The sequence below is a fragment of the Hippocampus zosterae genome, chromosome 5 (genome assembly GCF_025434085.1).
Source record: "Hippocampus zosterae strain Florida chromosome 5, ASM2543408v3, whole genome shotgun sequence".
Taxonomy (NCBI): domain Eukaryota; kingdom Metazoa; phylum Chordata; class Actinopteri; order Syngnathiformes; family Syngnathidae; genus Hippocampus; species Hippocampus zosterae.
This window is the reverse complement of record NC_067455.1, coordinates 4,933,273-4,959,461: the sequence shown is the minus strand read 5'-3', so window position 1 is coordinate 4,959,461 and position 26,189 is coordinate 4,933,273. Positions and strand designations below refer to the sequence as shown.

The following is a 26,189-nucleotide window of genomic DNA, read 5'->3' as shown; positions in this document are numbered from 1 at the left end:
TAACGTGACTACTTTAGCTACTTTTTTACACTTTTATTTGATTCCATAAACAGCTAGCTACTAAGTAGAAAAATCTACTTGTGTTATTTCTATTGAATCGCACTAAAAGAGCCACTAGCTGCTAGCTAGCATTCCACAACAATCGTATGGATAGCATCCTGCTAATGCTAACGTGACTACTTTAGCTACTTTTTTACACTTTTATTTGATTCCATAAACAGCTAGCTACTAAGTAGAATCTACTTGTGTTATTTCTATTGAATCGCACTAAAAGAGCCACTAGCTGCTAGCTAGCATTCCACAAAAATCGTATGGATAGCATCCTGCTAATGCTAACGTGACTACTTTAGCTACTTTTTTACACTTTTATTTAATTCCATAAACAGCTAGCTACTAAGTAGAAAAATCTACTTGTGTTATTTCTATTGAATCGCACTAAAAGAGCCACTAGCTGCTAGCTAGCATTCCACAAAAATCGTATGGATAGCATCCTGCTAATGCTAACGTGACTACTTTAGCTACTTTTTTACACTTTTATTTGATTCCATAAACAGCTAGCTACTAAGTAGAAAAATCTACTTGTGTTATTTCTATTGAATCGCACTAAAAGAGCCACTAGCTGCTAGCTAGCATTCCACAACAATCGTATGGATAGCATCCTGCTAATGCTAACGTGACTACTTTAGCTACTTTTTTACACTTTTATTTGATTCCATAAACAGCTAGCTACTAAGTAGAATCTACTTGTGTTATTTCTATTGAATCGCACTAAAAGAGCCACTAGCTGCTAGCTAGCATTCCACAAAAATCGTATGGATAGCATCCTGCTAATGCTAACGTGACTACTTTAGCTACTTTTTTACACTTTTATTTAATTCCATAAACAGCTAGCTACTAAGTAGAAAAATCTACTTGTGTTATTTCTATTGAATCGCACTAAAAGAGCCACTAGCTGCTAGCTAGCATTCCACAAAAATCGTATGGATAGCATCCTGCTAATGCTAACGTGACTACTTTAGCTACTTTTTTACACTTTTATTTGATTCCATAAACAGCTATCTAGCATTCAATGACCAATCACAATTGGTTAGATACCAGCACTAAATGTTGGTAGGATAACGAGAACAATAACAAAACAAGAGCCGTGTTCATCACAGACATTTTCAAAGGAGGCCTGCCATTTTGGTACGCTTACAGTTGAGGTTGAGGTTGATAGTGTCGGACTTCTTCTGCTTGATCTGGTCCCCCGGCATGCTGTACTCCACCGTGCACTGGAACACCGAGTCCTTGTCGGCCTTGGTGGGCTGCATGTAGAGGGTGCTTCTGACGGTGTACAGGCCCGAGGCCTCCTTCACCAGCGACGGAACCATGTAGGTCTCTTTCCAATCAAGATTGATAATGTGAGTTGTGTTCAACGGGGCGTTAACAATACAATTACCGGTATATTTATCGACATACTTTCTTTCTTGTCCTTGACCTCCGCAAGGGGCTGGCCATCTTTAAACCAGATGATCCTTGGCTGCGGGTGCCCATTCATTGTCAAGCAGCTACCAATCTGATTGACAGGACCAAAAGTGTTACCATTCTGTCGTCGGTCTAATTGTTGAATCAGTGCACCCCAATGAAATGAGCTGGATTTCCAATGACCTGTTCTCGCCTGTCAAAACCAAAAACCGTCACATTTTTGTGTTGTACTGTATACAAACTGCGGCCCGGTAGTCCAGTGGTTAGCACGTCGGCTTCACAGTGCAGAGGTACCGGGTTCGATTCCAGCTCCGGCCTCCCTGTGTGGAGTTTGCGTGTTCTCCCCGGGCCTGCGTGGGTTTTCTCCGGGTGCTCCGGTTTCCTCCAACATTCCAAAAATATGCGTGGCAGGCTGATTGAACACTCTAAATCCTCCCTAGTTGTGAGTGTGAGCGTGAATGGTTGTTCGTTTCTGTGTGTGCCCTGCGATTGGCTGACAACCGATTCAGGGTGTCCCCCGCCTACTGCCCGAAGACAGCTGGGATAGGCTCCAGCACCCCCCGCGACCCTAGTAAGGATCAAGCGGCTCGGAAGATGAATGAATGAATGAATGTATACAAACTAAAGCTGTGGGGATTCCAATGGACGTGGAACAACTCTTAATTTTGCCACGTGTGTATCGTCATTTGAATGGGGAGCCCAATATGTGTTCATGTGAGGAGTACCAGCGCACTGTGTGCGTCCAGGCTGGTTCCTATGAGCGCTACACCAAGTTTATGCGTGTGGATGAAAATAGATAGCCAGCTAATGAACGTTAAATAAATAATTCGGCAGTACGGCCGATAACGCTCATCTCAGCAGAGTATCAATGCCTCTTTCCTTTGTTTGTTGCCGGCCTTTGACTCACTCTGTCACAAATGAAGGCAAACAAATGAAGGGTGTGAACCAACTTCAGCCCAGCTGGCTAACTCGCTTAGCTAATGGATGCAGCTGGTGTTGGGCAATGAGGATTTATTATTTACAACACCAAGAGGCGCAAAACCTGACCCAGCTGCTAGCTTTGGCCATAACGTGGCATCGGATCTTTGGTAAAGCAAGCCATTTTAAACTAAAAAGAAAAAGAAAAGCATCTGCCACCATACCTTCCGGTTCAATAGCTTTATAATAATTGAATGTCCGTCTACCTTACCATTAAGATCAAGTTGGATTTTTTCCATTTGTTCGATGTGTGTTTTTTTTCCAGACAATTTGAATGGGTAAAATTTAAAACCATTTGGCAGTTATTCGCCGGTGTTGACATGATTGGCGAATTAGGATTCTGTGCTCGAGGCCGAACTTGAATAAAAATTGCATCAACACATTTTATATTGAATGTCATGATACTGTGCAAGTGTACCTAATGAGGGATCCAGTATCCGTATATCAGCAGAACCGCCCCCCCCCACCCCCCCACCACCACCACACACACATTGCAAACACACCTCGGAGCTGTCCGGCTGTCCCACAGAAATGGCTTGGCTTGACGCTTGTGTGAGGGTGGGCTTCTCTGGAGCAACTGAGGAAGGCAAAAAAACCAAAAAAACAGAAGTAGATGAACATGATGATAAACAATCATATCATTATGATTCAGAGGAAGCAACACCCGCACCTTTAACCTCGAGATGCAAACACACACACAAAACAGCGCGGCCATCCCACGCTGGCTCCTGACCTTGTTAATTCAGTTGAGCAGTAAATATCCTGCTCGGCGTTATTCCAACCGTGACCCGCTTCACATGAGACGATAAGGCTTGGATCAAACAAACACGCACGCACACGCACACGCACACTCACAAAAGAAAGAAAAAAAACCTCCTAAGCTTGTAAAAATAATCACACAGGTGCAAGATGCACCAGCAGCTGTCCAAAGCTTAGAAAACGACATTATCTTGCTCTCAAAAGGAAACAAATACACGCACACACACACACACACACACACATATATATATTATATATATATATGTAAATTAATCCACTTTAAGCCACCGGTGTCTGGAATATATCCCATTGGGTCATCGTAGGGCTTTTCCCCACAACAATAACGAGGTGCTCCCAAGTCAGATTTTATGTTTCTCTGCATGACATGTGTGCACTCGCAACAACAACAAGGCACTCTAACAGTCTTTTGTAGTAGGTGAGGTACGACTCATGTTGGGGCCAAGGTGTGTCACTGAATAACAACAAACATTCATTCATTCATCTTCCGAGCCGCTTGATCCTCACTAGGGTCGCAGGGGGTGCTGGAGCCTATCCCAGCCGTCTTTGGGCAGTAGGCGGGGGACACCCTGAACTGGTTGCCAGCCAATCACAGGGCACACAAAGACGAACAACCATCCACGCTCACACTCACACCTAGGGACAATTTGGAGTGTTCAATCAGCCTGCCACGCATGTTTTTGGAATGTGGGAGGAAACCGGAGCACCCGGAGAAAACCCACGCAGGCCCGGGGAGAACATGCAAACTCCACACAGGGAGGCCGGAGCTGGAATCGAACCCGGTACCTCTGCACTGTGAAGCCCACGTGCTAACCACTGGACTACCGGGCCGCAACAAACAAACAAACAAACAAAAAAAAAATCCGGTATACCGAATTCGTGAGCAACACTTTGACACGCCACAATCGAGTCCGAAATAGTTCTGAGTGTGCACATCTTTTAGCAACGATCAGCAAACAAAGAATTCTCAGAATTCACTTGATAGGCTCTCTAAAGCTGTGTTTCCTCTGAGTGGCCATTTACTCGCGATGCCAAAGCCCAGAAACCAGCATTGCTCAGCTTCCAGGAGACCATAAAAACACGACAGACGTCATATAATTCATCCTCCTCTCGAGTAGATTCAGGCCGCCGAATGTAACTGTTGAATAGCTCTGGGCTGTTTTTTTCCACTAAGTGCTCGAAACGAAAACGTTCAAACAGCACTTCGTTGCGGTACTGTCCGACACTCCACTGTTAATAAAAGTCGCCCCCTCACCACTGACCAAACTTCTTTTTTTTCTTTTTTTTTTTTACATCACAGTTAATGGCTAACATGGCAGCACTGTTTCTGAGTACAAGCTGGACCACGAAAACCTGTTTTGTTCCTCTTTCTATCTTCAACAGACGGCAGATGATCAGAATTCTTTTTCTTTTTAATTCACAACACAATGCTAACGATGCATGCTGTCTTGTTCTTTTGGCATTTTTCTATCGTATCCATCCATCCATCCATCCATCATCTACCGCTTATCCGGGGCCGGGTCGCGGGGGCAACAGCTTTAGCAGGGAAGCCCAGACTTGCCTCTCCCTAGCTACTTCTTCCAGCTCTCCCCGGGGGATCCCGAGGCGTTCCCAGGCCAGCTGGGTGACATAGTCTCTCCAACGTGTCCTGGGTCTTCCTCTGGGTCTCCTCCCGGTGGGACATGCCCGGAACACCTCACCAGGGAGGCGTTCATGAGGCATCCGAATCAGATGCCCAAGCCACCTCATCTGGATCCTCTCGATGTGGAGGAAAAGCGGCTCGACTCGGAGCCCCTCCCGGATGACCGAGCTTCTCACCTTATCTCTAAGGGAGAGCCCGGACACCCTGCGGAGAAAACTCATTTCGGCCGCTTGTATCCGGGATCTCGTTCTTTCGGTCACGCCTTCTATCGTATCAAAAAATAAAAAATAAAAATCCTCAACATATCTCCAATATCGTGACGAGCGTCGTCCACTTGTACACCCTCGGCCATTTTCTTTAATAAGTTCACTGGGGGTCAATTAACCATCAGCTAATCATTCTCGACACAAGTGATGAAAAGTTCAATCACACCTGTCATGTCTGATACATGTCAGCGAAATCACACTTGGAGGGGTTCGACCCCACCAACTCTGCGTGTGTGTCCTTGGACCACCCACAGTCACCCCTGATTAGACACCCTTCATACTTTTACTCGCATCGCCCCAGAGTTAGGGCGAGTGATTTCATGGCTAACTTCCTCCCACAATGTCGAGACGTGTTGGAATATAGTCCCGTGCGTGCATTTTCAAAGCACTTTGACGCGCGCTAAGTATGTTTTAATCTCATCTCATTACCTCCTTGAAACCGTACCCGACTGTCAATCATCTGCCAATCTACCAAAGTGTGTTCCGATAAAAATCGCCAAAATTCGTCACTGGATCAAAATCACCATGAAGTTTCAAATGCCGACCACTGTGCTAAAAACCCCGACTTAGCTCGCACAAATGAAAGATTGTTGGGCAGGCGAGGGATGAATTTATTTATTTTTGTAAATGAATTTATATATAGGGCGGCCCGGTAGTCCAGTGGTTAGCACGTCGGCTTCACAGTGCAGAGGTACCGGGTTCGATTCCAGCTCCGGCCTTCCTGTGTGGAGTTTGCATGTTCTCCCCGGGTCTGCGTGGGTTTTCTCCGGGTGCTCCGGTTTCCTCCCACATTCCAAAAACATGCATGGCAGGCTGATTGAACACTCTAAATTGTCCCTAGGTGTGAGTGTGAGCGTGGATGGTTGTTCGTCTCTGTGTGCCCTGCGATTGGCTGGCAACCGATTCAGGGTGTCCCCCGAGTACTGCCCGGAGACGGCTGGGATGGGCTCCAGCACCCCCCGCGACCCTAGTGAGGATCAAGCGGTACGGAAGATGAATGAATTAATTAATTAATTTATATATTTTTAAAATTTATTTTAAGATTTTAGAAGCATTCGAAGCGTTCGTTCAAAGAAGATTCCGCAAAGCTGGCGGTCACTTGTCACGTTTATGAATATCAGCAAACTGTTAGCATGTTAGCATTCTAGCACCGTTTGACTCTTCTCAAACTTGAATTTTGCAAAGACTGTAAATTTTGCAGGGTCACTATTTACAAGACTACAACTTTGATTCTTTTGGCGTTTTTCTCCCCCGCAGTGCAAATCATTCCCATCGGTTTTATTGTTGGCCATATCAAAAAGACTAAAAGACGCATTTGCTATTGTCATAAAGCCAAGACGAGTAAAAGACTCATCTAACCTAACACAAAATGATGGGAACGACGGGAGCGTGCTGTGACTAGTAAAACTCTAAAACTTAATTCTGACTCTTTCTGAGACTGTGGACATTGTAAGCAGAGCATGAGGCGGACTCACAGAAAACTTTGAGCATAGTGGAGGCTTCTCCATTGCCAGCAGGTCCGGCGGTGACCGAGCAGAAGAAGACGAGTCCATCGGAAGGTTGGACCGATGCGATGGTTAAGGTGGAGTCCTCGCTGATGCTGACGCGGCCGCTCAGGGGCGTGTCCTTGTCGCTTTTGGCCTCGCCGCCCTGCGTGCGGTAAGCCACACGCTTCCTGTTTCCCTGAATCTCCTAAAAAGACAAAGAAAAAGGGAAGGAGAGTTGTCCAGCCGACACGTAGCGAGTTTACATGGACCTGTGGTCAGGTCCTATTGCAAAAAGCCTGTGAGAATATAAAAAATATAAACATGCTAGCATGCTAGGTCCCCATAAGGCACAACGCTGCAGCAAACGCAACCCAAAGGTAAGAGCAATCACTCACGATGTGCCACTCCACGATGGTGTTGCTAGACGACGGCGAGACGGTGTACGTGCAGGGCAGCTTGGCGGTCTCGTCCTTCAACACTTCCACTTTCGGAGCCACGTTGACCGTCACCGACGCTCGGCACACTGCCGTAGACAAAGACACAGGGTTGAGTATACATTAGCGCAAGTAAGTTGACACAAGTATCCGCCTGGCCCAGCAACGCGGCACGTGCATAATAAATGAACCATGTCGTCAATTTCTCAGCTACAAAATCTACATGTGAATAATTGATGCGTTGTGAGAAAGCTAGAGAGAGCGGGAAGGGAAGGGAAGGGAAGACAACGTCTAGAGGGGCCCCGTCCTAATAACGAACGGGGCAAGGACCGATGAAAGCGTGTTTGCTGTCTGCAGTGACATAAGAAGAGATGAGTGGACAAGCTGAAATAAGGAAAGGAAACATGTAAGGGGACTATGGAGGAGGCATCCGTGTACACTCACACACACACACACATTCAGCATATTCGATTAAGTGACTCACTGGCACATGCAGAAAGAGCCCAAACGTAACGCACGCGGTGCACGTGTTTGATCTTTTAGAAAACAGGAAAATTTAATTTGGATCGAGCGGAGAGTCAGCCGATGTGGACTTGTGTGACGTTTAGACGCGCGCGCGCACACACGCGCACGCACACTTTCATTCCCAGTGTGGGACGAATAAAGGATATCTTATCTTATCTTATCTTATTCGCGATCGTTGGTCCTGTAGTGTTCAATCGGCTTTACAGACCAGACAGCTGGACAGACAGAGCTGGGCAATTAGAGCATAATTAGGGAATCCTCAATCCAGTGTGAGCCTTGCGTGTGTGTGATTGTGTTTATGTGTATGGGGGGGTTCAGAGAATGGGTGTGGTTGTAGGGCTTGGAGAGATATGGGGTGCGTCTTGCTACATGGGGGTCTCGTTAGTTTACTCAGGCCAGATAATCCGATTTACCCAAAGAGAGGGAAAGTGTGTGTGTGTGTGTGTGTGTGTGCGTGTGTGTCCGTGCGTGAGACTCCTGGGGGGTATGACTGGGTAGTGAGACAGATGGGAATGAGACGGTCAGACTGTGACATGGACGCACACACACATACACACATATACACACACACACCCCCTTACATTTGATCTATTATTAAGGTGTTTTGACGAGAAACCAAAAAAAATGGTAAAAAGCTCCAGCTGAGTACAGTATGTGTGCATTAGTGTGTGTGTGTGTGTGTGTGTGCATGCGAGGCACTGTCGAGGAGTCAAAGCGTGGCGGCAGAAAGGAGACGACCTGCAAAAGAGATATCGGTCCTGCGTCTCCTGAAAAGTTAATGCCGAGCTGTCTTCAATGCTCTCGCTCTCGTCTTTTATGCACTTTCCTTCAATTCCTCTCGCCTGCAGAAGCGCATGCACGCACACACACACACACACACACACACACACACATACACACACACACACGCATTCTTCCTCATTAACAGAAGAAGCCAACTGGATCCTCTCCTTTCCCTTTCACCTACTGCTGTATTCCAGACATCAAAACCAGGGCTTGTTTCAAGACCCCGTCTCCAAGACCATTGTTTAATACACAACACACACACACACTCGCCGGCAAGCAGAAGAGCGCGAAAAAAAGTCGACAAAAAAGAAAGAGACAGCACCCATTTGTCTTCTCGCTCACCCAAACATTGCTCATGAGGGAGGGAGGGAGGCAGTTCGGCCTGTAAAGAGGAGCCGCCGCATGCATCACGGTCCACTCGGTGTGTGTATGTGTGTGTACCTGTGTGAGTGCGAGTGTGTGTGTGTGTGTGGTCCAAAACAACCTTGGTGGCTAAGTGGATTATTGTGAGTTAGACTGTTGGCAAAGCAAACAGAATTCTGGCGCAAAAGGACTCAGTCACCTCGAGCGGAAGGTCACGAAAGGCTGGGCTCCAGTTTCGAGTGCCCACGTGCCAATTAAATGCGGGTATTTGTATTTATACTGACGGAGCACATGAAACTCGCGATGTCATCCAATGAGAGTGATCGTCCGATACTGGGATCGGTTCCAATCACCTGGATTCAGTGTAAAATTGCCAATTTTCGAGCTACAACTATTGATTTTTCTCCTAAATAGTCAATGAATCCGTTCTTTTTTTCCCCATTGAATTGATAAATCCGATTTTTTTGTTACGAGGTAAAAAAAGGGGTGCGATATTCCTCTTGCCAATCATGCTGGAGTATGAAATTAATAATACAATCAATTTAATTAAGTAGGGCGGCCCGGTAGTCCAGTGGTTAGCACGTCGGCTTCACAGTGCAGAGGTACCGGGTTCGATTCCAGCTCCGGCCTCCCTGTGTGGAGTTTGCGTGTTCTCCCCGGGCCTGCGTGGGTTTTCTCTGGGTGCTCTCCGGTTTCCTCCCACATCCCAAAAACATACGTGGCAGGCTGATTCAACACTCTAAATTGTCCCTAGGTGTGAGTGTGAGTGCGAATGGTTGTTCGTTTCTGTGTGCCCTGCGATTGGCTGGCAACCGATTCAGGGTGTCCCCCGCCTACTGCCCGAAGACAGCTGGGATAGGCTCCAGCACACCCCGCGACCCTGGTGAGGATCAAGCGGCTCGGAAGATGAATGAAAATGAATGAATTTAATTAAGTATATGTCAAACAAAATCTTGTAGAAGGAAAATAAGACTGCCGAGTACAGTCACGTTGTTTTTCAACTGTAGTTCCTCCATCTGACCATTAGGTGGCACCCACATAGCCGGTTTGAAGGAGAAAAAGAAATCTGACGTCATATCGTGGAGCGCTGCTACGCCGTAAACTCGTGAAAAAATAAGGTCTGGAAAAAAATAGTATCTATGTATTCCCGTTCATTTTGTACAGCGCACCATTTTCATCTGCTTACAAGATATTTATTATTCATGTAGAGTTGACGCAGACGAGGCCGCTCTCATTCGGCTCGATCTCATTCCCCCCCCCGTGTTGTAAATGTGTACAGAGAGATTCACTTTGCCGTTCGAGAAAACTTGCGCATTCACATCGCAAAACCGATGCAGCTATATTGCATTTCATTCTATTCTCTTTGCAATCAAAGTGAATTTGGCTTCACCTGTTTCGTCCGCTATTAGGTAATTACGGCATAATAGACTATAAATGTTAAAAAAAAAAAAAAAAAGAAATCACATTTCCAGAGCTCCCGTTTTTTTTTTTTTTAGGTCAAAGTCACTCAAAGACAGGACGATGATGCCGGAAATTTGTGATAAATCCACCAGCAAAAGGTCATACATGAAAACTAGGAAAGGGTTGTTGTTTTGAATTGTCCCTTTGTCGTAAAGACACACTTTTTGAGAGGCGGTGCGCAATTTACGACTTGGACTGATTGCCAAGACAAACGGACAACTTTGAGTCTTCGACGAGGCAGACATGCTGACCGTCGAGTCACTGCGCTGCACTCGGGTTGACCGCATTAGGTGAAATAGTATTGGCCCCGCTGTACAGTAGTCTATTGTACAGTGCAGTCAATGCATGTGTGTGGGAGGGTGGGGGGAGAGGGGCAGTGAATGGACGGGGGTGAGGGGGGGGGGTGTCGGGGACCCCCACGTAAAGCTCTGAATTCTGTCAACGGAGGGTTGATGAGAGCCGAACAGGTGCAGGCCAGCAGCTGCTGCCGCACGCACACGGGCGAGCTCGCTCATGCACTCGGAGGCCAACAATGGGCATCAAAAAGCGAATGTGAAAGGCGACTGGAGTGGCTGGGAGCGGGGGTAGGGGGAATGGGGGGTGGAGGGGGTGGGGGGCGTAGATGGCTGTGGGTGGAAGGTGACTGTGGAGGAGACACTGTAAAAAGGCAAACTCAAAGTGTTGTTCTGGATTGATGGAAAACGGACTTTTGAATTGCAGTTCCATCGTCATCGTCCATTTATCGCGGAAGTTAAAGTCCAGATCGCGGAAAAGCCCCGGGGACACAACGCCCCCGCCCCTCCCCCTCCTAACACATCGCAAAACTATTTTTACAGATAACAGATTCATGTTGATGATGGAAAAAAAAAAAAACACGTGACAATTTGTTACTCGTCTTTCTGGTCTGCCTCCCCACATATCGAAAGCGAAATGAAACAACCACGAACAACTTTTGCCATTCGCCCATTTCTCAAAATGTGTCCGTGAGCAAGAAATTCCACACTTGCTCTCCGTAACAGTGGCGTCAAGTTCCACAACTAACTGCAACGAGTGAAAATATGCGATCCAGAGGGACCGTACCATTTTTTTTTGGTTCAAACTTAGTTTTTCTTTAAATCTTTGAAATACATTGTAAACACATTTCAAAAGAAGCGAAATTGCCGCACTGTTCGCGGTGTAGTGCCTTTGAGAGGCGGGCTCTGGCGGGGTCTGTGTGACATCACCGAGCCTGCGCGCGAGTGTCTGGTGGCTAGCTGTGAATGACGCTCATTGTCGAACTATTTTACTGTCCGTTAAACCGCTGAAAAGTACATTGGCGAGCGTGGCTCTCCTTTCCCAAATGCAAGGGTATCATACTGCAAAAGGCCATTTAAAACAAACAAACAAAAAAAGCAATATAGCATTACATATTCCTGAAAGCGACACTTGGGAGCTTTTTTGAATTGAAGGGGGGTGGGGGGGGGGGGGTGAATAAACGCATAATAGGTGTACTTTAACAGTCTGCTTCGCAACTGCATGCCCACTCTGCATAAATATACATAATCAGCGTGCGGGAAAGATGCAAGTATATAAAATGTCACCATTCCCCAAGGCACACACTGCGAAAAAGAGAATTTTCTATGAATACGCTGAGCGTGTCAAGACAGCTAAGAAAAATGTCTACCGGCACCCTAAAAGCTTACTTGTAACAAAAAAAGTGAAACGTTGTTAATACCAAATGACGGAAGCAAGGACGAGGGAGGCGAGTCTCTTCCCCCTAAGGACTGAAAGAACCTCCATTTTTGGAGCGCGTTGCATTCTACTTTCATGTTTTGTCTCTCGCCGCCTTCGCCATATTGTACGGAGCCGTCTGGTAGAGGTCACAATAAGTAATAATTAAAAATAATTTCGAGCGACGACTGCAATGTGTGAAGATGATATCGGAGTCTTTCATTTTCCACCCTTCCTGTCTTGATTCAAAGGTGCGCGTGGGGCGGCCTCCGTTTGAGCAGAGCAGGCTTCTGATTCAATGGCGGTGAGACCGCCGGCCTCAAAGCCGATGCGCCGATATGACCGAGACACTGCGCCGCAAATAATAGGCCGTGGGAGTCTTTGGTCTCCTGTGTGTGGACTTGTAAAGGCCGTCCACCCCAGCAAGTCAAAGTCGCACCTGGAAGCCCCGTGGCGACACATGAAAACACTCACGGGAGTGGGAGGGGGGGGGGTCACAGCTGGTGATTTATTATTGCCTCAAAGTCCTTATTTATTTATTTATTTGCATTTGGTTCACGCCTTGAGTGCGATTCAGCAGGTGTGGGGTGGGGGTGGGGGTCTGATGTTCTCACGGACTCGATGCTGACGTGACGGCTGTTAAGTAATTAGCATGCGCGTTCGCGGCTACCTTGATGGGTCGTAAACGGAACAATATCGACGCACTTGCACGCGCGGCTTGTTTACGCAATCACTTTGCGATATTAAATTTGATTGGCGTCGTCCGAGGAAAATATAAATATCTGATTAATCGTCTGATCTTCCAGCTCCGGCCTCCCTGTGTGGAGTTTGCATGTTCTCCCCGGGCCTGCGTGGGTTTTCTCCGGGTGCTCCGGTTCCCTCCCACATTCCAAAAACGTGCGTGGCAGGCTGATTGAACACTCCAAATTGTCCCTAGGTGTGAGTGTGAGCGTGGTTGGTTGTTCGTCTCTGTGTGCCCTGCGATTGGCTGGCAACCGATTCAGGGTGTCCCCCGCCTACTGCCCGAAGACAGCTGGGATAGGCTCCAGCACCCCCCGCGACCCTAGTGAGGAAGCGGCCCGGTAGTCCAGTGGTTAGCACGTTGGCTTCACAGTGCAGAGGTACCGGGTTCGATTCCAGCTCCGGCCTCCCTGTGTGGAGTTTGCATGTTCTCCCCGGGTCTGCGTGGGTTTTCTCCGGGTGCTCCGGTTTCCTCCCACATTCCAAAAACATGCGTGGCAGGCTGATTGAACACTCTAAATTGTCCCTAAGTGTGAGTGTGAGTGCGAATGGTTGTTCGTTTCTGTGTGCCCTGCGATTGGCTGGCAACCGATTCAGGGTGTCCCCCGCCTACTGCCCGAAGACAGCTGGGATAGGCTCCAGCACCCCCCCGACCCTAGTGAGGAGGCGGCCCGGTAAGTCCAGTGGTTAGCACGTTGGCTTCACAGTGCAGAGGTACCGGGTTCGATTCCAGCTCCGGCCTCCCTGTGTGGAGTTTGCATGTTCTCCCCGGGTCTGCGTGGGTTTTCTCCGGGTGCTCCGGTTTCCTCCCACATTCCAAAAACATGCGTGGCAGGCTGATTGAACACTCTAAATTGTCCCTAAGTGTGAGTGTGAGTGCGAATGGTTGTTCGTTTCTGTGTGCCCTGCGATTGGCTGGCAACCGATTCAGGGTGTCCCCCGCCTACTGCCCGAAGACAGCTGGGATAGGCTCCAGCACCCCCCCGACCCTAGTGAGGAGGCGGCCCGGTAAGTACAGTGGTTAGCACGTTGGCTTCACAGTGCAGAGGTACCGGGTTCGATTCCAGCTCCGGCCTCCCTGTGTGGAGTTTGCATGTTCTCCCCGGGTCTGCGTGGGTTTTCTCCGGGTGCTCCGGTTTCCTCCCACATTCCAAAAACATGCGTGGCAGGCTGATTGAACACTCTAAATTGTCCCTAAGTGTGAGTGTGAGTGCGAATGGTTGTTCGTTTCTGTCTGTGCCCTGCGATTGGCTGGCAACCGATTCAGGGTGTCCCCCGCCTACTGCCCGAAGACAGCTGGGATAGGCTCCAGCATCCCCCGCGACCCTAGTGAGGAGGCGGCCCGGTAAGTCCAGTGGTTAGCACGTTGGCTTCACAGTGCAGAGGTACCGGGTTCGATTCCAGCTCCGGCCTCCCTGTGTGGAGTTTGCATGTTCTCCCCGGGCCTGCGTGGGTTTTCTCCGGGTGCTCCGGTTTCCTCCCACATTCCAAAAACGTGCGTGGCAGGCTAATTGAACACTCTAAATTGTCCCTAGGTGTGAGTGTGAGCGTGGTTGGTTGTTCGTCTCTGTGATTGGCTGGCAACCGATTCAGGGTGTCCCCCGCCTACTGCCCGAGGACAGATGGGATAGGCTCCAGCACCCCCCGCGACCCCAGTGAGGATCAAGCGGTTGGGAAGATGAATGAATGAATCGTCTGATCTGGTTGACGTATTAGGTCACGCCTTTTTTTGGTGAAGAGATCAGCGAGCTGTGAAAAACGCTACAGTGAACCGCTGGACATGTGGATGTTCACAAATTGAGAGAAAGTCAGATTAGGTTTACTAGTGGCACATTTTAGGTCCATTCTAAAATTTCACCCGGATGCCCAACATCACAAACTTTTTTTTTTCAGTTATGTTGCAGCAGTACGCTGTGCCGTTGCGGCTTGACGCATTCGGATATTGAGATGCACGGGGGACTTCACCACCTACGTCTGCAGTGCATTCGGTATTTTACAACATCAACAGGACTGCCATGAAAAGGATCATAAACGGGGATAAATGATGGAAAATTGATTTGTCATCAAGTGTAAAATTTATTTCTGAATTTTGCTGAGTCATTTTTCATTTCAATTAGATTTTTTTCTTTTTTTTTTAATTCGGTGAGTTGCCATTAGTTTTAAGGGCAAATGCTTGTTTACATTCAATGTGAGTGACGTCATGCACGCTCAACTTGCTCGGTTAATTTACGATGGCATGTTTTGCGTACGGCGCTTTGTGAGAGCTACGGCCGGATATAAACAAATTGGAGTGGTGCATAATATGGCTCTTTTAAAGCGTACAGTCCATTTGCACAGCACGCCACAAAAGCTTTGGAGGCACAAATCATCCCAGGAACGAGTCGACTGGGCAGGTGTCGTCTGCCGGCCGATCTGCGGGTGCGCATTCCTCAGTGGCGCACACGTGGTGCCCAAGCCGCGGCGTGCGCGGATAAATCACGGTCATCCCGGCTTGGCACTTTTTTTTTTTTAAACAGCGGTCACGTGGGCAACAAGATTCTTCTCTCCTGCATTCTTTTGTCCGTTGGGAGATTGCCTCTGTCGTCATGGCAGCGGGGTGGGCGATAAAAGTTGAGGCCATTCAAAAGGGGTGCGTTTTAGGGCGCAGCGGTCAACAAGTGTGTTTTGTCCGACAAGAGGATTAATCGGATAAATGCTGAGAGATAAGAGAAAAAGCAGGACAAAGCAAAATGTACAAGTCGGCTGCATGCTAGCCGAAAGTCTGTTGAGTCACTGTCAACTCGGTGACCGGCCAAACAAGACGATAGCATGATGTAAGCTTTGGGAAGTTAAGCTATGTCTACAGAAACCTCCTCCATGACGGCATTCTTCTGTTCAAATAAAACACTGGCATAGAAACGGAGTTCAGAAAATCCAGGAAGAGGCTATGTTAAAAAAAAAAAAAAAAAAAAAAAAGCAGGTCAACTTTAGTTTTTGCTACATAGCATTTACTGTTGTTTAATTTTAATTTTAAAACGATTTATTTTTCCCAATGACTGAATAGCTCCACCTTCAGCACCTGTCATAAGAAATGTTTCAACATTTCAGACCGAAAATAGGAAATACAATCTCATTACTTTTCAAATCAAATCGAACTAAATGAAGCAGGGCGTGGCTAGTTAGCAAGCTAGCCTAGCTCTGCCTGGCCTCCTTTCGGTCAAAACTCAATTTCACAAAGAAGCCAGAGATGGACTATGATGGGGGCAGGGGGGGGGGGGGGGGGGAGAAAATCAGTGGGGTGTCACCGAGGGGCCAGAGATGAGAGAGGATGTTAATATTTAATGTCTTGGGGCCCTACCCGTACATCACCCCCCCCACCCCCAATATTGGCCTCCTTCTGCCTTGAGGGGCCTCCAATTAACACAATTCTGTCCTTTCATTTCCCCTCGTAGCCTTGCTAGTCGCTCCTCTACAGCCGCTAGCTAAATATGAAATTGGGTACGAGGTAGCAAAAAAAAAAAAATGTACAAGCAGGAGTGAAAATGTGAGCACATGGAGTGAAACGAAGTGACAGGATAATGGAGTCCCCAGTGTGTCTTCGCCACATATTTATCAGAGTAAACGACTTAATGGATGGGAATGATATGCCGAATTTGGCTAGGAGAGGCATGTGAGCGGCGGTAAGGAATAATGGTCTAGTTTTTTTTTTTTTTTGTGGGGGGGGGGGCTGCCCTGACTGTTTTGTCATGTTAACCAACTACAGAATGGACATGAGGTTAAAATACACAAGTTCAGATGCGAAGACTCGGTCAGAAGGCATCGAAAAGTCTGTTAGCGCTGAGGCTTGTGCGAACGAGATGGTGACCAGAAGTCGTCTTTTTAAGGACAAGTCACATGTTTGGCGGCCGGATTAATCCACGGATGGCTGCCCACGTGAACGTTCCCATCAAGTCGTGAGCTAACATTCAGCTGCTAACATTTCTTTTATAGCAATACTCCACCATAAAGAAGTCATGCTAGCAATGGCACGCTCATGGTTAGCATAGCGGGTTGAGAAGCCGATGATATTTGAACACAAACGGTGGAACAACAGATGTAGACAGCTAATGTAACAATACTCACTGACACATAGTCTTTATCCACTCCCGGAAATGACTGATATTAACCCCATCTTTGAGAAACTGCGGCTAATCTCTTGAAAAGATCAAAAGCCGCGATGAGTCGTATCTCAAGGCCCCGCTGTATTGGTTGTTGGCGACACCAACAAATGTGTCTTTCGCTTTGCTGGACTCACCTCTCCTCAGAGGGAGGAGTGCCTTGTGGATAATGCACGTATCCTTTTCAGTAGCAAAAGCACAATCTGTAGTCTGTCAAAGCGAGACCGGAGGGACGAGCGAGGCTGACTGGGTATAAATAAAACGGCAAAGACATTAGGGCTGCGGCTAATCTCACTAAAAGCTCGGGATAAAGTGCCGCCGCCTAGGCTGTTTGGTCTCTCGCTCGCTGTCACTTTCCCCTTGAATCAATTCGTCCTTTCCAAGTCATTTCCAAGCGTGCTGCGCAGATAAATACTCGGCCCATTTACGCTAATGCAATTCAGCCTGTGGACTGTACGTGTGCGCAGTTAGGAAAAACGCGCACGGGTTTATCTCAGCCGGAGGGGAAATGAGACTTCGAGTAAGTACATATGCAAATATACAGTATGCTATCTACGCTAACCTGCGAAATCCATTTGTAATTCACAGTGCCCTTCGTGAGTCAACAACTCCATTCTTCAAACATTTCCTCTTGTCAAGATTTTTTTTTTTTTTTTTAATTCCCATCCACCCGCAGCAGCTGTATTTTCCCACCCGAGCATTTGTGCTGGCCAAACACAAAGGGTCACGCTCACGCCATCCACAAACAATGAGTGTCAACAACACCGACATGATGCCATACTTTGCTTCCTTATTTCACCACTTGGGAATTTCTTAACGCCACTTTGCAAATTCCGGCTGTTTCATGAGCACGGGTAAAGAGCAAAATGATGATAACCATAGCATAGGATCTTAAAGCGATAGAGGGGGCGTCTCTGTCCTGGCTGCTTGGTGCAATTTAAAAAAGTCCTAAAATTTAAGGACTATTATTTGTTTGATGACATATTGCTGAACTTTTATCGTATCAATAGTTGCTCTCACCTGTCAATCATTGCCGCGTATAACATTGCAAAAAAGTTCTATTTCTGTCATTTTTATTTTAATTTTTTTTTAATATCAATGTTAGTCATTAATAAAAATAAAAGTCATTAAAATGAACATATATATTTATATATCTGTATATATATCTATATCTATATCTATATCTATATATATATATATATATATATATATATATATATATATATATATATATATAGTTGCTCTCACCTGTCAATCATTGTCCCGTATAACATTGTAAAAAAGTTCTATTTCTGTCATTTTTATTTTGATATTTTTTTAATGTCAATGTCAGTCATTAATAAAAATAAAAGTCATTAAAATGAAAATATATATTTATATCTCTATATCTATATAGATAGATATATAAATATATATGTTCATTTTAATGACTTGTATATATCTATATATATATCTATATATATATATATATAGTTGCTCTCACCTGTCAATCATTGTCCCGTATAACATTGTAAAAAAGTTCTATTCCTGTCATTTTTATTTTGATATTTTTTTAATGTCAATGTCAGTCATTAATAAAAATAAAAGTCATTAAAATGAACACACATATATATATATATATGTGTGTGTGTTCAAGAGGGGAAAAAACCCACATTTTAGTCATATTTTCGCCAAAAAGTCACATTTCAAGAAAAGTTATCTATGAAAATTTCTTACAGTTGATGAACATGTTGGATAGTCACAACCCCCCCCCCCCCAAAAAAAAATCCATTTTGCAAACGATTGTAGCTGTACATGCAGCCATTGGCCGATCTCACCTTTCAGTCACCCCAACACCACAACTGCATATGCACATGAACTTTAATGTTACAGGTTTTCCACTTAAGGTATGACACCTAAGAATGTTAAAATGTTCCCTGAAACGTTTTCCGGAGCGCAAAAAAAATACTTTTACAAGGCCGTCAGTTTGATCCAAGAATGGATTCCTTCACTTTCAATTCATCTGAATGTGAAAAATTGCTTGTCATGGATGGACACCGTCTTTCATCTGGCACGAATGCAAGCAGCCCCATTTTTTTTTTCGCCCCAAGTGCCTCCCTCATCGTCTGGCTGCAGGAGGACCGAGCAGCACTTTCCATTCCAAACACTTTTGCTCACTCGCTAATCAGCCCTCATTTTGGCACCGGTTGCCTGAGCATCTCCAGCACTTCTGCCTTGAGCCTGACACATAGAAGGATGTCACGAGTTTAGCAAGTCATCTTGGGCTGGACTGAGATTTGTGTTGCCGACTTTTGGCTCGTTTTTAAATATCAGTCCGCATATATTGTTCCGCCATGCTGCAATTTAAGTTTCATTATTAATATTCCGGCGGCCCGGTAGTCCAGTGGTTAGCACGTCGGCTTCACAGTGCGGAGGTACCGGGTTCGATTCCAGCTCCGGCCTCCCTGTGTGGAGTTTGCATGTTCTCCCCGGGCCTGCGTGGGTTTTCTCCGGGTGCTCCGGTTTCCTCCCACATTCCAAAAACATGCGTGGCAGGCCGATTGCACACTCTAAATTGTCCCTAGGTGTGAGTGTGAGTGCGAATGGTTGTTCGTTTCTGTGTGTGCCCTGCGATTGGCTGGCAACCGATTCAGGGTGTCCCCCGCCTACTGCCTGGAGGCAGCTGGGATAAGCTCCAGCACCCCCCGCGACCCTAGTGAGGATCAAGCGGTTCGGAAGATGAATGAATATTAATATTCCTAAAATAGCAAACTGAAGGATCCCACAATCTCAGTCACCACGCAGCGATTTATTTTTCAGTCTTGTCGATAGGTCTTCAATGGATTCGTTATAGCGGACCTACTGTACACGGGTTTGAAATGAATCACCTGCGATAAAGCGAGAGATCTCTGTGATGTCAAATGACAGAATTTTGTGCGGACGAGATTTTGAAATCTACAAATACGAACTCAGGCGAGTGTGTGTGTGGGGCGGTTGTGACAAGACATCCTTACTGTAATGAGATAACAGGCCATTGGCGTGCATCATTTTCGATTATTCCTCCTTTCTTTCCTTTCTACTCATCACTCCTCTATCCGGGATACATCCAGAATGCGCAATAGAGTGGCTAAACCGCCCGCCCCCACCCCGCCCCGCGAGTGCGCTGCGGCGATAGAGGGATATAGAGACTGAGGCGTAAACATGCTGCACGCCTGAGAGAGCAAGGGAGAAAGGGAAAAGAAACCGACAGGGAGGACCTGAGATAAGGAAAGGCGGCAGAGATGGCGTAGCGAACAATATGGGTCACCGGCTTACCTCCGCACTCCCCCTGACATTGCGCGGATTAGTCCCGCACCTGACCCACCCCACCCCCTCCCCCACTCTCCCGGCCGCGCTCTCCCACTCGGACAAACAGCGTCGTTACAGTCGCGACAAAGGCCGCATTCGGCGGGTGGCGAGGGCGGACGCCGGGAAGTCCCGCTGAAGCGTGAACATCCGCATTGTACCGAGGAAACCTGCGGATATACGACCTTGAAATGACCTCAAACTGTCCTCTGTGAGCCCACTTGATTTTCACACCTCGTCATTCACTGTAAGATTGTGGACCTGGGCTAAAGCATCGATGCAGGGGTGTTGTTCACCTTTCAGGAACAAATATCTGAACAGATGAAGACAGAGAGTATAACGATACTGACAGGCATATAGTCTTTATCCTCTGTAAAGAGCGACCAATATTACTGTCACACTGAGAGGCTGAGAGAGGAGCTCAATTTAAATGACAGGGTTGTGTATCTGCATGTCTTTCTTAAACTGCCCCCAATGTGGCTGCATCACAATACATATCCCGGTAAAGCTTTTTTCTTTTTAAATGAAATTTAAATCCTGGCGATCATTCCAAACAATTAACTTCACGGAATGAAATCGAAAAAAAAAAAAGAAGTGAATACACTGTCTATCGACAAGTTTGTGAAAAACATGGACGACGCTGAATCGTTTCCTGGTGGAAAAAAAAAGTTGCAGAGCACTAATGTATTCTGTGAATGTGATGCATTCAGGCTCCCCCCAAAAAATGGGACATCCGACACTCATAGATTATTTTACGTGATTACACTGATTGCCTGACATAAATGTACAATATTTCTTGCCGACTTTTCATTTGCGCTGGACCCCGGACAGACTTTGGATCTTCCTTCACGTGTTGCTTCACGAAGGCTGTCTCGCTTTTTGGGGGGGGGGGGGCTTTACAGTCAGACGGGCTGCGATTCGAGCAACAGCTGCTGTCCCCAAACACGGCCTAAGCCCTTGATTTCATCTCAGCCCAAATCACGAGCCTTTTGTGTGTCATACCTCACACAGACACACGCACACACAAAGAAAAACGTTTTCACGCCACGCCACCCTGAACCAACCCCCCCCCTCCCCCACCATACCCCCATTTGGGCTTTTTATGCCTATTATGGTGGATTAACTTTCTAATACTTGGATGAACTCCAGTAAGTGGGGGGGGGGGGCAGAGAGTCACACATCAGTACACCGGCAATCTCTGGCTGGCAGATATGGTCACAAGCCCGCTGGCGGAGACACATGGAGCCTTCAGCAGCCAGATACGGGAGGCAAACTCCCATGATGCATCTGGGGAAGCGGGGCCCAAACCCAACTAAGCCCCTTTATTAATCCCGCTTTATCCTTGCAAGATATAATAATTCAGACTTGATTAGGATTCTGCAGCATTCTTTCCTTTCTTAGAGTTGATTTGAATAACCGTAGGAGCGCTTTGTCATTGTTTGCTTACAAAACTATACACTGCAGTGTGAGACTCCGGAGTCTCCAATTTGCTGCAGCAACCTTTCGGAAAAAAAGGAGTTACCTTTTTTGTGTGGCCAGCAAGTCTCACAACTGTATACCTGGTAAGAAGTGACAAAACTAATACAGAAACCAAACACTGCAGTATGATACTCCACAGTCTCCTCTTTGCAGGTGCCGCCCTTAGTCTCTTCTTGGATAAAATGAGCCACCCTAAATGTGGCCAGCAAATATCAAAAATGTATTCCCTGCAAACGGTGACAGAATAAACACACAAACCAAAAACTTGCAGTATGACATTCCACAGTCTCCTATTTGCTGCAGCAGTCCTTAAAGGTCGCTTGGATATAATGAGTCACACTAATTTGTACAGCAAAACTTTGATAAGTACATTTCAAATGAACTACAGAAGCTCATGTGTGACATGAAAGACGAAAACGAAGTATCTTTTTGAAGTAGCTACAGTTACTTATCATTTTTTTTCCCCAATCATTTGATTTGATTGAACAACATGATTATCATTGTTTCGCCAATTTTAGTTTGTGTTTTTACGTTAGGTTTCGTTCACTATGCTAACCTTGAGCTCACTAACAACGGCGACGAGTGAATTCTGGCATGGATGGACGGACGCCTTGATTATCTCCTTTAGGGTATCAACTGATGTCAGCTCTCACGCAGATAGTCTCGTTAAAAGGAGATTAAAAAAAAGGCCCGAGCTTAACTGCGTCATTCATTGCGCCTTACGTGGCACCGCCTTATCTTACAAGTGTCTGCGTTGCTCAAGAGCGTATTTGACATAAAGTAAGTTCTATTTTTGCGGTGGCACTTCAAAACAGGCCGGAAGATAAGCCGGTCAACTGTGTCAACTGTCTTTTTTTGGGGGGGTAGGGGGGGTTAGCATTATGGCATGCGACACAGAACACGAATGTTTGAGTATACGAAATAAATTTGAGTATGCAAAAATAAACAGTGCAGAACTGCACTCCACAGTCTCTACTATGCTGCACACTTAGTCTCCACTTGGATAACATGACTCTCCATAATGTGGCCAACAGGTCTCAAAAATGTACAGGCAGCTATAAATGACAACAACAAAAAAAGGATCAAGCAAAATAAACAGGACAAACTATCCTCCAGGCTCCATTTTGCTGCAACCGCCCTAAATCTCAATCTCCTCTTGTATAACTTGAATCTCCTTGACGTCGCAAACAAACGTTCTCACAAATGTACACGCAACTAGAAATGACAAAAATCAACATGGAAAATAATTTGTTATAACAACGCACCAGGGTGGCCCTTACTCTCTTCTTGGATAAAAGTTGCCCTGGATGAATGGACACAAATTCCAACATAATACTAAAATCTGAATTTTTTTCATTTCCTGTAAGCCCTTTTCTTCTTTTTATCTTCCCTCCATCCTTCTTCTTATCTTTTGGGTTGTAGCTGATCTGGAGTCCATCCCAGCTGACTTTTGGGCATGGTACACTCCAAACTAACTGCCAACTCATCCCAGGCCCTTAATCTCGTCCTGGAAAAAAAACAAGTCTCCTTGACGTGGCCAACAAGTCTCACAAATGTGTGCACGGGTTGAAATTAGGAAAATGAAAATGCAAACTACACGCTGCAGTTGGATACTCCACTTTCTCTAATATGCTGCAGTAGCCCTCTTTCACTTTTTGGATAAATGTACATTCAAACTCCCAGAAAGTCTTCTTGAACTCAATTTTTTCACTTCCTGTAGGCTCTTAGCATCCTTCTCTTTTCGATCACTTTCCACAGTCTGCACTTTGCTGCAGCTGCCATAAATGTCCTACAACACGATTGTTCCCATTGGTCAACCAATGGACAAAACATTCACAGTGGACCCAAACCTCAGAAAAGGTCTTCCTGAATTCCAAGTTTGAGCGATATGTCGGTGTCCCAATATTTTGCCCACATAAACAGTTCGTTAGCTCGTGTCTGCACGTGTTAAGCTTGCAGAAATGCCAGCTGATCTGGAGCATAATAGCCCACCTGTCGTCGCCCGTCCTCTCTAGGCGTACAAAAAAAAGCGGGGGGGGGGGGGCGGGGCGCCATATTCATTAGCGAACAGCTGATCTCGTTTTAATTCACACCATTTTCATTAATATTCTTCTCTTATTCTATCCGTCACCATAATTGCATATTTTCCTCAAACAAGACATTTGCTCATGTTTTCAGGGTTGGGCACATGTCGCCATGGTAACAGACATACAGACTGTTTTATCACAGCAAGACAGGCATTATTGGTAAAAAAGAAAGGAAGGGCGGCGAGCATGAGGGGGCTTCGGGGGTCACGCGTCTGAGCAACGCGGGCCGGGGGCCGGATAGGGAAATGTGGCGGGCGGGTGGCCCCCTGTGTGGACGCTGAGGTCAGGTGATTATCGATCGGCCGACATTATGTGGACGGCGGTGGTGGGGGGGGGGGGGGGGAAGTAAACAGAGGCAGGACGAATACATTGTAGCAGTACATCAAAGTCAGACTGCTGACACGAGCCTGCGGGGGACACAAGATGCTGAAAGGCTGGATTACAAAGCGGGCCGACACGGGTACGCAACCCACTGACCTCCATACGATGAGAAGCGATGATGTCAAAGGAAGACAAGACCATAAAACAAAAGGAACACTCCAAGAAAATGGGGGGTTGGGGGGGCGGGGCGGGGGCGGGGGACGGGGGGGGGGGGGGGGCATTTCTACTATGGCAGAAAAATGTGGATGCGTATCATTCTCCTCTCCTCTGGGATATTCTAACACGCTGGTTGAGACTTTCGATTACTATTCATAGCTTGGGGGATGAAGTCATTAGCTAGGAGATTGGACACAAGAGACTCAATCAGAAGTGCTGTGATTTCAATATCCATTAACATTTTGAGGGATGCCACAAGAGTCACGAGAAAGAAAAAAAAAAGAACGGATGAGCCCCACGCGTTGAACGCCATCCGTCAAAGTCACACTAAATAACTCCCAGATGGCTATCAGCTAAAGCTAGCCGGAGCCGCGTGATAACATCGCGGAATGCGCGGAAGCCGCCCCGAGTCAAAACAACGACGTGTCTCGACCTGCACGCGGCCTCGCCTCCGGTCTTTTGTCGGAAACAGAAGAAGTTGTGGCCAAACCGCCGAGTGTCGCCACTTCCCACGACATCTCCTAGCAAGATGCGAGCTAGCACGGCGCGCCGGAGCGCCATATTGAATTATATGTTCGCGCCTCTGAGCTCTTGATTTCTCACTTGTTGTAAACAAAAAAAGTCATGCATTGTCATGAGCTACGGAATAAAAAAATTTAAAAACTGGCTCCAGAGTGAACATCTGCTACCCTTTTGTTGAATGATGACAAACGGCAAAGACAATAATGAGCTGTTAAACAGGCTAATGACAAACACGCAATTAGTCATCCCTCGCAGTTCACATTTGAGGAATTAGCATAACGGATAGTTTTCATTCTGCAAACTTTCTTGACACTAATATGTTCTGTGGGGCAATGGCGGAGTAAGATGGAGGCATTATTGGCGGGGTTGGGGGGGCTACTAAATTTACAACCCTTGTCAGCCAGCCCCTTTGGCATGTCGTCATTCGAGTGATACGCTTTTGATCTTCCAACCGTTGTGCCTTCTCTTGCCAATTTCTTTTTATTTTTTTGGTTTTCTTAGGAACTCATAGTTTGAATGTTTGGCACAGGTCAGGAAAGTGCAGAAAAGAGGTTTCCCATGAGTACAGAATGTAGTAAAAGTTGCTTTTTAAAAACAGCAGGACAGATTTTTTCTTTGATTTTTGTTGTTGTTTTTGTTTTTTGTATACTCACTCTGAACCATTCATTCATTCATTCATCTTCCGAGCCGCTTGATACTCACTAGGGTCGCGGGGGGTGCTGGAGCCTATCCCAGCTGTCTTCGGGCAGTAGGCGGGTGACACCCTGAATCGGTTGCCAGCCAATCGCAGGGCACACAGAAACGAACAACCACTCGCACTCACACTTAGGGACAATTTAGAGTGTTCAATCAGCCTGCCACGCGTGTTTTTGGAATGTGGGAGGAAACCGGAGCACCCGGAGAAAACCCAACATGCAAACTCCACACAGGGAGGCCGGAGCTGGAATCGAACCCGGTACCTCTGCACTGTGAAGCCGACGTGCTAACCACTGGGCTACCGGGCCGCCCCCACTCTGAACCAGGGAGTACATAAATGTAGTGCCTTGGCGGAGGTATGTGATCGACTGGGTGACTGATTCGATGGAATTATTTTTAGAATTTCATGGAAATTTCATTTGCATTCATGTGTTAAGTTGAAACACTTACAGATGGATAACTTAACTTGTACTCTGTCTGTGTGTCTGTCTCTCTCTCTCGATATATTGAGCAAGGAGGGAGCTTTGAAATAGTTTGCCTGGGGTGCTGACGCTGAACAATCAGCACCTCAACGAACCCGGCACCATCTTCTCCTCCTCCTTTCTCCTCCCTTGCCAGGCATCTTGAGCATGGAAATGGAAAGGCGCCAGCCATTTTGGGCAATTTCGCAAACTGAGCTTTGCAACTTGAAACACACGAAAGCTAAAAAAAAAAAAAAAGGAAGGCGCAATGAAACGCGTGGACGTGTGTGATATTCATTCAAAAAGCGAGTGT

At 46.6% G+C, this 26,189-nt stretch overlaps 2 protein-coding genes across 4 annotated transcripts in view; both read right to left on the bottom strand.

Annotated features, from left to right (window-relative positions):
• The window catches only part of ca14 (carbonic anhydrase XIV), a 159,703-nt gene extending 151,227 nt beyond the window's left edge, over window positions 1–8,476 (bottom strand). Inside the window, exon 1 of the mRNA XM_052065233.1 lies at window positions 8,444–8,476. The gene's annotated coding sequence lies outside the window, so the exon portion shown is untranslated. The remainder of the gene's footprint in view (window positions 1–8,443) is intronic.
• LOC127600489 (basal cell adhesion molecule-like) overlaps window positions 1–26,189 on the bottom strand; it is a 53,775-nt gene that overhangs the window by 11,856 nt on the left and 15,730 nt on the right. For all 3 annotated transcript variants that reach the window (XM_052065099.1, XM_052065100.1, XM_052065101.1), the window contains exons 2-6: window positions 7,010–7,137; window positions 6,603–6,819; window positions 2,946–3,019; window positions 1,459–1,555; window positions 1,196–1,378 (exon numbers count right to left, since the gene is read on the bottom strand). In XM_052065099.1, the coding sequence (XP_051921059.1) occupies window positions 1,196–1,378; window positions 1,459–1,555; window positions 2,946–3,019; window positions 6,603–6,819; window positions 7,010–7,137 (699 nt within the window). The remainder of the gene's footprint in view (window positions 1–1,195; window positions 1,379–1,458; window positions 1,556–2,945; window positions 3,020–6,602; window positions 6,820–7,009; window positions 7,138–26,189) is intronic.